Source organism: Dermacentor andersoni, chromosome 2 (genome assembly GCF_023375885.2).
Source record: "Dermacentor andersoni chromosome 2, qqDerAnde1_hic_scaffold, whole genome shotgun sequence".
Lineage (NCBI taxonomy): Eukaryota > Metazoa > Arthropoda > Arachnida > Ixodida > Ixodidae > Dermacentor > Dermacentor andersoni.
In genome coordinates, this window is record NC_092815.1 from 55,655,162 (window position 1) to 55,670,644 (window position 15,483).

General features: G+C 52.2%; 1 protein-coding gene across 3 annotated transcripts in view; it reads left to right on the forward strand.

The window, feature by feature from the left end:
• The window catches only part of EcR (Ecdysone receptor), a 173,721-nt gene that overhangs the window by 122,699 nt on the left and 35,539 nt on the right, over window positions 1-15,483 (forward strand). The window contains exon 1 of one of the 3 annotated variants that reach the window (XM_050189281.3): window positions 7,298-7,403. The exons of the other annotated variants lie outside the window; for them this stretch is intronic. Within the exon in view, the coding sequence (XP_050045238.1) occupies window positions 7,313-7,403 (91 nt within the window). The 5' untranslated portion in view covers window positions 7,298-7,312. Of the gene's footprint in view, window positions 1-7,297; window positions 7,404-15,483 lie in introns of those variants that run through there. 3 annotated transcript variants of the gene reach the window in all.

Here is a 15,483-nt window from a genome sequence, read left to right on the forward strand (position 1 = left end):
ATCCCGCGACCCCGTGCTTAGCGGCCCAACACCATGTCCACTAAGCAACCATGGCGGATCAAACAGAGGTTCGTGTGCACGACTGTCGGTCGCACTATTCTGACTGTACTGGTGAACCTGGTGCTGCCGCAAGGGACACGTACTGTATGCAGAATACACGCAGTTTGCGCGAGGGCCAAGTAGCGCGTGTGCCGTGCGGTTTTGCACTGCTGGACCTCGGTTCCGGACCCTCTCATCCTCTGTCGCAGGTTGGCGGCCGCCGTTGTTGTCGTTCGAGGCCGCCAGTATTACGCTGCGCGCGAGGCCGCTCTTTTGGCAGGGCTTTGCCCTTCGGGCCTCGCGCGCTATTATTGTAATCTCGGCGCGTCTCGTTTATTTATCGCCAACCCCCCTCCCGCTCCCTGCGCCTTGGCTGCGGCGAACCGCGGCGCTGGCTGGCTACGTGGCGCAGGTATTTTGGCGGCGGCGTCCCTGTCACGGCGGGCCGAGCGGGTTCTGGCGCGCGCCGCGTCTGACGTTCGCGCTGCCGCTCGGGCTTCTTCTCCCTGCCCTCGCCGCGAAGACGCGCCGCTATTTCTGGGGCCAGCGGCGCGTGCCTCGGGGTTTCGACATACAAGCGATGGCCTTGGCTTGGATTCAAAACGCTGTGGGCGGTTCGTCACTCTCCGAGCTGCCCGCGGCGGCGGCACGCGTCTGCCGTCGCGTGCGTGCGTCCTGCGTCGACGGCCCGCACCGCTGACCAATCCAGCGCACCCGCATTGAGAGAATTATGTTGCCGCTTGCTCGCTCTTCGCCAGGCTGAGGGGTCGGTTTGGCCGGCAGCAGAAAGACCCTCGATAGGAACGATCAAGGGACACTAAAGGGAAATCAAATGCCAAGGGAAGCTGATTTTGCTGGTTACACGTCTGGATTGAATACAGTCGAACGCCTTTATAACGGAAGTGCTTGGGGCTTCCGAAATCATTTCTTCAAAAGGTCACTTCGTTGTAAATGCCACGCCCTGCGCCGCTCACAATAGAACCTGGACAGAATTGTTCCTTCGTAATACAGGTCATTTCGTTCTAGGGCGCCCGACTGTATATAGATCGGCCTTATCGGGAGCGGGAGCTTGGCTTGGCACGCCGCCGTAAGTTTGCCGAAACGAAAGACAGGTGGCGACAGATCCCGTGCGCAAGTACGGCCGATATACTTGATGTTTATGACGACAGCATGCTTCCCTCGGCTTGAGAACAAAATAAAAAAGAAAGAGAGAATACTGTCGCCCATTTTCTTCACAATCTTCCTCCGCCGAGGGAGCGCAAGTGTAATTGGGAGAACGAATGCAAGCAGATTTGCTCTCTTCAATATTCCTGTAAGAGTAACGACTACGACACGCACTTCGGAGGAGCATATTAATGCGTACCTCGCTCCGACACGTATGGCGTTGTCGGCTTTGCAAGGACATTGTGTTACACCACACCGAGCTTCAGTTCCTAACCGTTAATTGGTGCTTCACACATGAGGCTCTTCAGCTGTAAGTTTTATCCTATTTACACGTCGCAGGAAAGGGCACAGGCTGGACACCTGGAGAGCTGCTATAACTTCGAGGTTAAATGGGGCCGTTACCATAGGGTGTCAGTACCGTTCGTTCCAATATACATCTCATTGGTTTGCAGCAAACGAGCACTGAACTACCAAAGAACCACGACATGGCGTTTCCCCGCGTGAAAGCGCGGACGGCGTCGGCAGTATATCTGTCTCATCTTTCGGTGCGTTGCCTCGCTGGTGCTACTACGGTCGTTTGTTACTGGCGAGCTCGGCTTTCGACCGAGCGTACCATTTCCTGGGGGACCCCGAGCGAAAGCGCGCAGCGAACCGCGTGCGGAAGCCGCCGGTTTCCTGCGGCTTCGCCCCGCGCATGCTTGCACTCGTCTGAGTCAACACGTTGCCCCGGTAGCAGCTTATGCCTTCTTCCAGAGAAAAGGCCCACCGCACCGAGGGTGCGTGCGTGTTTTGTGTGCGTGCGCGCGCTCGTCGTTTCCCCGTGACTCGGTGCTGGGCTCCTTTCACGTGAAACGGGAATCCGAGCCGGCCGCGTTCGCCGAGACGACTGAGGAGGAGGGTTTCGAGGGGTGGCGAAGCCGCTGTACCGACCTTGACCTGGAGACCCCATTTTCGCTACCCCGCGGTAAAGAAGAAAGAAAAAGCAAGAGGAAAACGTGGCGGCAGAGCGAGAGAAATTACGAAACAGGCCAGGCATTTCCTGGTGCTCCCCGCCGCCTCCCTGACCCCGCGGTGACGGACCGCGGTCGTGGGGTGAGCTACGCTGCGGCTTCTGCTCCTGCGCGTGTGGGCACGGAGGTAGCAGTGGGGCGGGGAAGGGGGGGGGGGGGACGATGGGGCGGGGAAGACGTTCTTTTCGCGTGTGCTGTCGTACACGTGCTGCTCCCTTCCTGGGCGCCACCTGGCGAGCCGCTACATCATCGCAACCCCCCTTTCCCGGTGGACAGAACACGGAGCCCCGCCGCCACGAGGTCTGCGTCCCTGGGCCGGGAGCCGATGTCGCTCGAGCTGGGGTAGCGGACAGCGGCGAACCTCGCGGGTTGCGTCGTCGGTCGCTCGGGGGAGACGACGCGCCGTCTCTATTCTCGCGTCGCGCTGGCTGGCTGGTCGGCTGCTGGCGAGGGAGTTCGCCTTCTTTCGCTCCCCAGGGCTGTCTCGTGCCTGCGTGGCACGAACCCTGGCACCGAGCCAGGCTCTGATTAATTGTTCTTTCTTCTTTTCTTGCCCCTTTTTGCGCTGGCATCGTTTCCTCCCGCAGATCCCTTCCTGTTTCCTCCTCCTCCACATTTGCCAGAGACACTCTCTCATTTCCGTTTTTATTTCGCCCTTTAAAGGCGGTCCCATTGAAGCGGCGGCGCAAGCTAGCACCGTACGCTGTTTCTGTCGGAGAAAGGGCCAATCGTTTTTGACCAGTCCATAGCCTTACGTGTGTTTACCGCATGTATGCTAAGTCGCACTGAAGCTGCGTGATCAGCGAAGAGGACTTCGCTTTCCCAGGTGTTGATCGCGGTTGACACGGTGTGTTTGAGGTATTTGAACCACGTTTCAACACCCCTCGCCGTGCTGGCATTGCCAAATTTCGGGGTGCTGTGGCCAGGCACTGACGCCAGGATGAAAGCGGCAAGGCACGAAAGGGATGAAGATTCGCTTACGTCGTTGTTCTCGCAGCCACCAGGCGGGTGCTCGTCCATAGGGTGGCTATTTCACCCACGCGCCTACGCCAGTTTTGCCGATTTAGAAAAATAAAAAAGAAAGCGCCGTAGAGAAAGAACACTAAAAATGTCGTGCCAGTGTGGCGAGTCTGCGGTGAACGAACGAGTCCCCCGGGGCGATTTCGCGGAGCGAAAGCGACGACGAGCCGTTTCTTGACGGAAAAGCCGTTTTGTGGCCGCGCCGAAAACCCTTTCTGTACAATTTATAGCTGCGCTCGCCGCCGTTTGCCGCCGGTGTCCCGACGAAAGGCGCGCGCCATTGTCTCGGCTTGTATGAGAAACGCGCTGCCATCGCAAACGGCCGTTCGCTGTGTCGTCGTTATATGACCGGCTTTCTTCTTCTTGTCATTGTGTAATCTCGATCCATGGCTAGTGCTGCTGTTTTTAGCACTTGTGTGAATCAAAGTAAGGCTACAAAAAATGGATAAATAAAAGAAAGAAAGTGTCTGCCACTAAATTAATTATCACTCTTGTTTAGCAATCACGTCGCGGCGGAGTGATCTCCGCGCGCTCTAATTAAGGCGCACATTCTGCAGAAAGAAACTGTGACCTGAGGCGGGGCCAGTGACATGGGAAGCTTTGTGTATATATATTATTTCCCGCTTCAAAGTCTTGCCTGCTGCTAGTATTTCTCAACTCCGTTTCCACATTTGTCGTCGCGGAGATGTCATGGGTCAGCGCTCAGCTGCAAATGCTCCAGCCTTAGTATAAGTATTCGCTGCCTGTTTGGTTGCGAGCTAAGAAGGTATGCTCCTGCACGCTGCCCCTTTGCATCGCTACAAGTCGCGAGCCTCATTGGCGCCATACTGGAATAACGTCGACGCTGTGGTTCGGAGGACGCCATAAAAGCCAACGTGCAGCCGACATCTCAGCAAGTGCGAGCCCACTTACAATACGCATTAACGCGTTGTTATTGACTGATTGTCATTTTGCGTTCACCCACTGCAAGAAGATTATATATACAGCAGACCCGGGATGTTAACCAGTCAACAGTCCAGTTGTCTGCTCTACGCAGGGGGGAAAGAGAAGGGGAATAAAAAGAAGAGAGAGACATGCACGGACAGCACTACGGGGTCGAAGGCGCAAGCATAAGCCACATGTTCTAAGGAAGGTTTAGAAGGAAGGTTGGCGAAAGGGGCTAGAACCGCCGCGATTATACCGTAACTGCGTGACTAATACCATTTGCGGTATACGGGAAAGATCTCAGCTGGTTCTTGTATTCCGCCGGCAGTCCGATCGTATACAGCACCGAGGGCGGAGACGAAATACATATCTGCACGTGTCGACAAGTGCGTACAGAGTCCGAGATAGCGAATAGCTACCTTACCGTAACCCCAATCATGTGCGTGCAGCATTGTGGGGATCGTCAATACACGGTGCTTCAGTATGACATAACGCGGACACTGCAGCTCTGTGTCTCCGCAGAATCACCTTACAGCGCGAAAAATATGGCAAATAGTTTCGCTGGCAGCCCCGAGCGCCCGTGATTCGATACCTTATACGGTTCAGTCCATAAGGTCCAGCATATTGGGCCGATCACACTGGATCTGATAAACTGATGATCCGATGTAAGAGTATGTCGGAACACACTGGGCCGATCGTGGAGACTGCGGCATTCGTTGCGCACATGCGGAGAACCCCAGGACCGTGTAATGAACCTTAGCAGCCGTCCGCTGTAAAAGGCGCCCGACTTTACAGTTTATCGAGCTTATTAGTTGAGCGCCGGCTTCTTTTGCTGTCGCTTCATTCGGCGTCGGCCGGTGAAAGCCGGCGCCGCACAGGGCAACAACCGGTCGGCCTTTCACCATTTAATGCCATCCGCAATCGGTTCTGCTGCTGCCCGTCCTGCGCGTTGCAGGAGTCTTCAGGCTAGCGTCTCGCGCGCGAATACGGAAACAGCGGCGGGGAGAAGCGCGTGGCGAGTCGTAACGACGTCGCGTGTCGTCCGGCTGCGGCCGCACGCGACGCTCACCGGCGGGGTATCCGCCGGCGGCTATCGACCCGCGGTACCAATTCAACGGAGAGTGGCGGTCAGTGCATGGTCGGTGGTGGCGATGGCTGGCGAAGCCTTGTCCGGGCGTCGAGGCCCCTGTTTGCGCCTCATATGCTTTCCTTTTCTGCCGGCATCAACGTCGTTTGTTTGTTTTGTTTATTTACCTCATGCGGTGGGATAGGTTGTCGTTGTTTTAACACATGACACGTACCAACGAGGGGGGGATTGGCCATGCTTTGTAATGTTGTTGCCTCAAAACGTGGATGAAGGTAGTCGCCAGCGTCGTCGTCTTCAGCACCAAGCTCGAGCTCCGCCTTCTTGATTGTGTACAGAGTAGTCACAAATATATTCCTGCGCTAGTTTACCATCCGGCCTAGTATTTTTAATGATTTGGAGCGTCAAAGTGCAAAGGAAGTGTATGTGTGTGGAGCCGGCCACGTAGTAGAGATGTAGGGGAGGAGCAAGGTTGACATTTGGGCGAGTTGATATTTGGACTGCCACGCTATATAGCAGATCGAAAAGAAGACAACAAACTTATATTTATATAGTGCAACCGACGGTGGTCTGCTCCGGACCACCGTAAGCAGCACTTCGCCTCCTCGAAGAGGCAGGTCGTGTGTTGTCGAGTGAGCTCCTGAACAAGACTTTGCAATGTAATGAACGCGGCCTAAATCATGGATCTGAGGCCTCGGAAGAGATGCGATGCAATGCTAACACACTTCACTAGCGTTTACCGCTAAATCGCCACTTAAACTTTAGCTTGCTGACCGGGCATAGCACGTAGTTAACACGAATTACAATTTACAAATCGCATAGACCGAGAAGAACCAGGGGAACTTAGTGGCTTGATTTATTGTTAGTAACGACCAAATGAAGCCAACAGACAATGAAACTATTTTAGCTTCGTTTATTTGTTGAAATGTTAAGTGGAAGAAGAAATGACTTGCCGCCGCCTGTGAGAGCTGAACCGACAACTGTCGCATGAAGCATGCGATGCTTTCATCAATCGTACTGCCATGTGGCGGTAAAGGACGGACAGAAGATGGCGCTGTTTAGCGGCGATTTAGTAAGATGCGATAGGAAGATTGGTGGAAGTAGGGAAACGACAAAAAACGGAGACGTACAAAGGCAAAGTTCCCAATAGGGGATCAGAAAATTTGGTTGTGGGAGTTCATAGGTTTTCTTTTTTCTTTTCTTTTTTAACCTAGGACATTAGGCAGTATAATAGCAAGAGCTTGGTAGCGCAACCCACCGCCCTGTTCCAAAGGGGACGCTCGTAACATCCATCCACCCATCCATTAGCAGTTTAGCGTCGTTGCCATTCGAGACTCGCACCCTATCTCCGCTTTCCCTACGCGCATTACTTTGTTTGACCTGTAAAAAAAGGTACTCTTCTTTCGCAGGCTGGGTCTTTCAAGCAGAATCCCAGCGACTCTGGAAGCTCTCGTTATATTCGGTTGTTGACCCCGTAGCAGTCGTATGACAACAGCGGCAATTTCTACTGCAAATTTCTCCACGGATTTCTCGCGAGCTCTAAATGTCGTCCTAGGTCCTCGCTCCGCGTTTTGTCTTCGCTGCGTGCGTGCGTCACAGTTTACCTCACGATACCGATACCGGAAGGGGATTCCCGTGACGACACATGGAGGGGATCCGCGCTTTGCCTTAGCGCGTGGGGACACCGTTTGCTCGCTGCCGCCAGGTGCCGCTGCAGTGCACGGCGACCCCAGGCCGCAAGGCAATACAGGCGGCACCCCTGCTGCGCGAATGACTGACGGCAAGGAGCCGTATGGCTCTTGTGCGCGAACTCGCCGCAGTATAGAGTCGACGCTAACAGCTGTGCATTCTTGACGCTGTTCGCCTAACCGAAGCCAGGGAGCGTTGCGCGCGCGCGCTCTTCGGGGTCTATGCACTGCGCGCACAACGTGTATTCAAGGTCAGTTGTGTCTGGCACGCCCCTCCTCTCCTCCCTCACGACATATTCGCTAATTCACGGCCGTTTCACTGCGAGAGGACGTAGCCTGGCGCTCCTCCGCTGAGCCCCGAGCGGCGAAAGAGTGCGCTGTTTATGGCGGGCCACCTGATGCCGTCGGCCATGAACTACCACCCCGGATACGAGGACGTGCCCCCGCCCTACGCGGCCCCGGAACACTTCTGGCGTGCGTACCACCATCATCACCTTCACTGCTTGCTGAACCGAACACACCTCAGCTGTCGGCCCGAGCGTTCTCGGATGGTGTTGGATGCCTGGGGCACGGGAATACCACCACTGCATGTCCAGGCATGCATGTTGTGGGGACACGCGCGCGCGTGTGTGTGTATGCGTGTGTGTGTCATGCCGGAGGTGCGGGTAGCCGCAGTCGTGTACATTTTACAGCCAGCATCAACTTGGCCGATGGACGTTTTCCGCGGGTAAATCTGACGTGGCTCGAGGCCCACGCGGCTAACGTGGCATCTTAGCCCGCACGCCCCCATAAGTAGACTATGGGCTGGCCTTCCGCTCCTGGCTCACAGGCGGCCGGGGCTCGCCCAGAGTGTCAGCGGCGGCGGCGACAGCGAATGTGCAGACCGCCTTTTGTTCTGCGCTGCCTTTTGCTAAGCACTTGCCACAGTTTATCTATCTTGGCGTGAGCGGCTGCTGCTGCTGCTGCTGCTGCCGTCACCGCCGCCGCCGCTGCTGCACGCTGCTGCTGGCGAGCGCGAGGCACCCTTACGTCAGACCGAGGCGTGTGGAAAGCGCGTGCACAGGTGCTGCGTTCCGTGAGTCAGAGCCCGGAGACCGTTCGGCTGCCGCTCGGAGCCGCCGTCGTCGTGCCCAAGGCGCGCGATTTCTCGCAGGGCTATCGTCCTTCGCGCTGTCGTTGCCCCCCCCCCCCCCCCCCTTCCCTTTGCGGTCGACCTTTCCGCGACGCTGCTCCCGTGTTCTTTGCTCTCCGAGCTGCAGACACGCTTGCGTTGGCACACATGTTGAGCCACGTGATCGGTCCACCGGTGAACTATTACAGCCAGAGGCTGCACTCTTCTTCTTCTTTCTCCCTTTTTTATTCGCTCGCGGTGTTGGCTTGTTTCATTCACTAGCGCCATTAGCACATCGGCTTTGGACGCCGTCTGGAGATCGCGAGAAGCATATTCCTCGGCCATCTCCGCAGGACACTGCTGCTCCCCATCCACTAATACCGGGCCTCGTAAAGGAAACGTGTGCAGAAAAGGGCGCTCCTTGGTCGTAAATTACACGCGGCTTCTGGGCGAATGAAATTAATTGTAACGAGCGTTCTTTGTTTATTAATGAGCTTTCGAGTGACCGCTTCACAATTAGCTAGATGCACCGGCTGCCGCCCTGCGCACTGTTTCTCTAGGACTCGTTTGTTTTTCAACGATGGCTCGAGGCGCTCCAACAGGTGGCAGCTGAGAATTAGAGCCGGTGGCTGTTTGCCGACGTACATACGGACACAAACCCTATATTTACTTGAAAACGTAAATAATCACGCCTTTTGCGAACGAATAAGCGGATCTTTACTGTATGCGTAAGTGTGTTATCGAGCGTTTATTTGCGCATTCTCACGGTGAAATGGATATTTAACCTATTTGAGCCATTTGCCTTTTGTGAGATTGAGAGGGGGGAGGGGGAGGCGATTAAAATTTTTTCGCAAATTCTGTAGGTCGACGCCCCGCTTCCCGTAGTCGACACGCGTCATGGATAAACGTACCTTTTCGACGCACTTCGGCGACTGTAGAAGTTCGCGGATCGTGCATTTGTTTGACGTGGTTAAGATGAGTTCGCCTTGCCTGCCATTCGAATCGCGCTTTCTTTACGAAGGAGCGATTGTCGTCGCGCCGCGATTCGTTTGTTATTTTGTGATACAAGCTTTATTGTTAGAGCGACCGCTCCTCACAAATCAAACTCTCCTTAGGCTTTCGCAGTCAGCGCCTGTCGCGCTCTCTTTTAAAAGAGAACACTGCGCTCGCATTTCTTCCGTGCGTTCATTTATGCAAGTTGCTGGGCTCACCGCTGCTGAATCTCGACATTTATCGCGTGTGTATATATTTATATGGATATTGAAGGAGGAGAAAGGAAACCGAGGGGCCCGATTTTTATTAGTCATATCATAAGAAGCCAACACGGGCAGCGTAGCGACAATTATTTGCGCTTATTCATTGAATGAAAGAGATGATAAATTAATGGAATCGAAAGTGGTTCATGTCCAAGTTTGACCGCCACAATATGGTCGGTCCCCTTCACCATATGTGGAGAAACAGTCGCCTTTGTGATGGCTCGCAAGAAGCTCGTCTGTTGCCTTACACCCCCCCCCCCCCCCTCTCCCTGCTTCTCTTAATGTTCTCGTGCGTGATTCCGCGCTTATGCCGCTTCTTCCTTCCTTTCTTTCTTTCTTTCTTTCCCGCGTAGCCTTTTGCAGGTTTGCAGCAGAGAACATACGTGTGCATGCATTTGTCAGCCGTCTATATTGTTCCTCTTGGACGCCGAAGCGCGTATAACCTTTAGAGGTGCGCATTACAAGCAGAAAGTTTCGTCCCCGAATATATATATAGCACCAAGGACAACAAAGGGGAAATTACGTGTACTTACTCATTGAATTGAAGAAATAAGTTCATGGAAATGAAAATGGATGAAAAAACAACTTGCCGCAGGTGTGGATCGATCCCACGTCTTCGCATTACGCGCGCGATGCTCTAACCAATTGAGCATCGTTCACGTACTTGTGACGCCTGCGGCAGAAACGATGTTCCACATCCGACGCCAAGAGAGAGAAAAATAAACATTTATTTGGCAAAACAAGTAGGCAATCTTCCTCGATGAGTCGGGTCCTCAGTCCAGGGCTTCGTTGCCATGCGCGACTTCGCGAGCCCGCTGGATCAGCCGTTGCTGTTCCTGCCGGCTTGTGTTGAGCAGCGCAGACTCCCAAGAGGAAAGGGTTGTGTATAGGAGGAAAACCCGAAGGGTTGGGGCATTCCCATGTGGAGTTTGGCCCCACAGTAGGGACAATAGCAAGGGTATAGGGTGGGGTGAAAGATATGTAGCATGGGGAGACAAGGAAAGGAATTTGTCTGCAGTTGCCGCCAGGCAGCGGCATCTGCCCTATTAGGCGAGGAGGGGGATAGTTGTCGGTGGCACTCGAGCGTCGCGGTGTAGTGCAGGGGCTCTGCTGGCGGTGCGCCGTCTAGGTTGGACAGCTCTTCCGATGGTGCCCGGCCAGTCAGACCTCGGGCTACCGCATTAACGCGTTCATTACCACGGAGCGGGACGCGTCCAGGAGTCCAGACGATGCGCACCCTGCGTAACGCGGGAAGGGGGACAGAGGATAGGATTCGATGTATGTGTGTGCAGTCACAAGTCCTCGCGCAAAGGCCCGGCAGGCAGCCTGCGAGTCCGTCACTATGGTGATGGGGGTGTCATGTGCGGGAAGGGTCGAGGCGTAGACAGTGGCCAGGGCGATAGATCCCTCCTCTGTTGAGCAGCTGTACGTTGTGAGAACTGTGGCACAGACCCTAAGCGCATCCGTGTTGTCAGTTACAGCTAAACACGGCCTGCCTCCCTGGGTAGCGGGCTGCGTCAGAAGGTTTGTGAGTAGTGGCGCTGGCTAACCCCCCCGCCCCCAGGTTTAGTTCTAGTAGTAAAAACCCAAATGGGGCCCAAGAAAGTGGATGGGAAAACAGCGCCGCGGTAGCTCAATTGGTAGAACATCGCACGCCTAATGAGAAGACGTGGAATCGTTCCCAACTTGCAGCAAGTTGTTTCATCTATTTTCATTTCGATTAACTTATTTATTTAATTCAATTAGTAAGTAAAAGTAATTTCCCTTATGTAGTCCTTGGTGTCATTGTTTGTTGGCTTCTTCTTATGATATGATTAATATCGGGCCCCTCAGTTAACCACCTTTCTTCTCGTTATATATATATATATATATATATATATATATATATATATATATATATATATATATATATATATATATATATATATATATATATATATATATACATATATGCGCACAAATAATCGATTCGTCTACGTATGATGTTAGTGAGGGTGTTTTTGAGGACCATTGTCGGAAAAAACGGAAGCTAGTTAGAATGCGATTTGCAGCGAAGGTACAACCAGCAAAAGAAGACGTTCCTGCTCAATGCTTGAAAGGTCAGGAGATATGGCAACGTCGATGCACGGCAAAGAATTGGCTTCGCAAATTGAACTTAAAGAGAACCAAGTTGCTCATCAACTCTGGCTGAAAGTTCGAGCACAAACTACTGCTATGCGTACTGCGGTGCCTCGCTGATCGATCAGCACGTGTAAGTTCAGTCCGAGCTTTATTTTAAGTTATTTTCCGCAAGTCGTCGCTTCTCGCTGTGGGCCACGCTTCTTCTTCTTCTTCTTCGTGTTTATTCCTTAAAAATCTCACTCCTCTAAACGTAATTCAGGGAAGTGTAGAAACGAATATAGAAAACGGAGATAAACACCGATGAAACGGTGCACGCGTAGTACACGCTATCGCAATAATATAAAACGTAAATGTCAGCTGCTCATTAGCTAAGTTTACATTAACTCTACACGAATGGGTCGAGTCAGAAGCCAAGCTTGCCCAGCTCGACCCTACCGCGTTTGCATGCAACTTGCTGAGTGCAGGTTAAGCGACTCAACTCGACCCTTGCAGGCGGGCTGACAGAGCTGGCCTCGACGCTCGCTCAGCTCGACCCGCTAGCGTTTACATGAACCCGACGACAATTTCAGCCTGTCAAGCCGACTCGACCCGACTTTATCGAGTTCAAAAAAACGGTGTTAAACTGAACGCGAAATCGCAGAAGGCAACGGTATACGTACGTCGCAGCGAGTGTCGCTGATCGACTAACATACTTTTAGTATACCGCTGCTGATATGTTGTTATTGCGGCCACCTGCAAGATTCACGCTTGTGGAACTAATACTGGTTTCACACAGTGCATTTTCGATCGCGATCGAGCTCGACGATCGGATTCCAGTTCCTCGACAGCGATTGGCTCCCTTCCAACGACTGCATTTTTAACGCGAATTTGAGCGCGCTTATCTCCGAACTGGTGCTAAATTCAAAATTCGTTCCAAGTGGATGCGCCATTGAAGTCGCTGGCTTCGATTCTTCAATTGCAGTATGCGCGCTACAGTAATTAGTCAAAATGCTTCCGAGTGAAATTTTGCTGATTATCCAATTGCGTATATTGATTTCTTTTGCAAGTGATGTCCGCTTCTTAGAGTTTTCCTTTCCAATTCGATGAGTAGATTTCTGAGCACTACATTCCGTAGGCGATTCAGGAATAATTTTGTTGAAAAACGCCCAGTAAATTCGTTCATTCATTCAAAGCAAAGATGGGGTCGACGCAGGCCCTCAATCTATTGGATGCTGTCAGCTTTGTGGTATAATGTTTACAATATCCGCTCATGATGTGGCGTAGACGGTAGCAGTAAAAGTAGAGTTGTAGCATGCGAAAACACACCGATATGACTGCAGGCCAGAGGCCCGTCATGCCGTTCCAGATAAAAACGGAGTGAAGAATGACCCGAGATACATATGTCCTTTCTAGCAACACACAGGCACAACAAAGCGCTCATCAAGCGATGACAAGCGTCGGACGATGGAGCATGCTGGGGTGACGCGACCGCCCCCCTGCTGGCTTTGTATAATTGTGCAATGTGCTATAAGATATCATTTTATGGTAGGCACTTAGGTTCGCGTAACAATACCAACAGCAGCAACAGAAGGAAACAGGTCCTCGTGTATGCTTTGCGATGGGTCGGTTTTTTTTATTTATTTATTTTTTCTCCACGGTGAACTCACTGCTTACAGAAGTGCTGCGAAGGAGTCCGGGAGCGACCCAGTCGTGTCTGTTTAGTTGTATCGAGTCGAATTGGTATATGTACCGGTCTGAATACTTAGCGTCACTGCCGTAGAGCTGCAGCTTCGGCGCTCTTTGGTTGCATGCGCGTCCCGTTATGCCGCGTCGCTCGAGTTCTCTGACCGATCCCATTCCTCAGCTTTACTTTTATTGTTTTCTTTTTCTCCAATGCTTCGACGGTTGTCGCGCGGCAGCTGTTCACAGTGGCTTTTTCTGCGCGCCTGTACTGGCTTTCGGACGTGTCTTGTGCGTCCTTTTCCACCCGGTACTCGTATCTACGTAGCGCACCTGGATGTGCGACTGTATGTGGGCGGCTTGGCTACTCCCGCCTTCCTGTAACGTGCTTTATGAAAGCTGCATTCATTTGAGAATTTCATTGAATTATGAGGCTGTTCTTTCTTTTTTGTCATTGGTTTGGCTGGTCCAGTTTGAAACGCATAATAGCACATTCGTAATGCTGGCACTAACCTTGCTGCAGCAGGTTTAGGCTGCGTACCGTCCGACCGAACAGGTTGAAAGTGGGACTTTTAGAAATTGCAGATGCAACGTTAGTGGGTGCATGGAGGCGGAGTTCGGTTTCTGCGCATGCCCAGTGCCGTGCCGTCGTCGATCGTTTTTTGAGGGCAGCTTCAAGCCACTATTCCTGTGACTATATGGATATTCTTTCTTTGCCTGAGCCGTGCGCACGTGTGAGATTTACTGTTCTACAAGAACACCGAGACGGAACTACGAAGGGGCAGCGAAGAAAATAACGTCGTGTGGTGTTGGGTTCCACTAAAGCGAGTAGACATTGTTTGCGGCTGTTTTGTATATATAGTGGCGTAAATGTCTCAACAGGAGCACAAATATGTAAGACCACAATGATTCGTGCCTCCTATAAGTGTCGTGCAACAGAAGAACGTTAGCCATATAGTTCCAGCGCATGTCGGTTATAAAATAAAGCATCGGAAGGTGTCGCCACAGACGCTGCCTAATTCCAGTTAAACGGTGCTGTATACTAGTGCATATACGCATACGAGACCTCCCAGCTCGCTGTGTGTGGAGCTGCTTCGCAAAGAGTTGCGCCACAGGAGGCGGCTTGTCCTGCGTCTGGTTTGTTTTTTTGTTTTTTTTTCTGCCTTTCTTTAAGATCCTACGCCGGGACGATTGCAAATACGCACGGAGCGCGTGACCTGGCATATAGCGTGGGCTCTGCTTACGCGCGGCGTTGCCCCTGGGGCACGGAAAACCAGTGGCATGCATATTGCATAATTCAAGCCTTCCCCGAACAAAAATTTGATCTGCTTTCATATAACGAAGGGCAGTTTCAGCTTTAGTCTTGTCCTTTGGAAGGACCTTGCGGTGCGGTGTGATAGAGGGCGTCATCTTACGGCACGTGTAGATGTTGCATGTACACGCTGCGACATCTGATCCTACTTGAAGCACGTGTATATCGGCAATGCACAGCAGCAGCATTCCTTCGCGCAACCACACCTCTTTTGGCTTTTTCTTGGTGTCGTAATTGACGGAGCTATATTCGTATTCTTGCGCGATATTCGCGACAACTCTCGGCAGCTGCCAGTTCCTGAATCAAGGAACGCCTGTCGGAATTCACTCTCTGCGCCGAGTTTTCACTCGTTATTATTATTCTGTTTTTCCGCAAAGTTTGGTCGATATTTCCTTGACTAGAATACACTGCATGTTAGTTCATATATAGTGTCTGCAATAAGCCAGAAAGTGCAGCAGAGTTATCGGTTGCTCTTATCATCGAAGAAGAGACGGGGTCAAAGTCCTTTAGGATGAAATGCTTTCCCGTCTTTCGCGACCGACCCACTCCGTCACTTGCTGTAACCTTTCAGTCGTACTGCGTTCTATATACCAATACGCTCTTGCCTTTCACGGTCACTTGATGTGACCTGCTCTTTTCATTCGCGCGATTGTCTTTTTGCTTAAATGTCTCTCGTCGGTCTCGAGCGTGTCTGAACAAGGTACCCGTTGCCACATTCTCGTCATTTGAATCGTACTTGATCAGTCGAAATTGTTGTATACGCATATAAGGTACGATGTCCTATTTTCATAAGCAACCGCGCTCGAGCGTCTTTAGATCCTTCCACGATTCCCGCAACGTGTACTCGAGTCCATAAAGGTGCCCATATTTAGCTTAGCGTTAGCTCCTTGTCGTTATCGCTACCGCTCACAGGTGACACCGGCATGTTCTCTATCTAGAGACCTTATACTGCATAGCTATTTCCGCGCATATAAGCCCACACCTCTCATGAACGGTAATGGTATATAACAATAGAGCGGGCCACGTTTCGAAGCGCTTTGCTGTCTTTGAGAAGAGATTTACTCCCTCTGTGTGTTCGTAGTAATTCGTATGAAC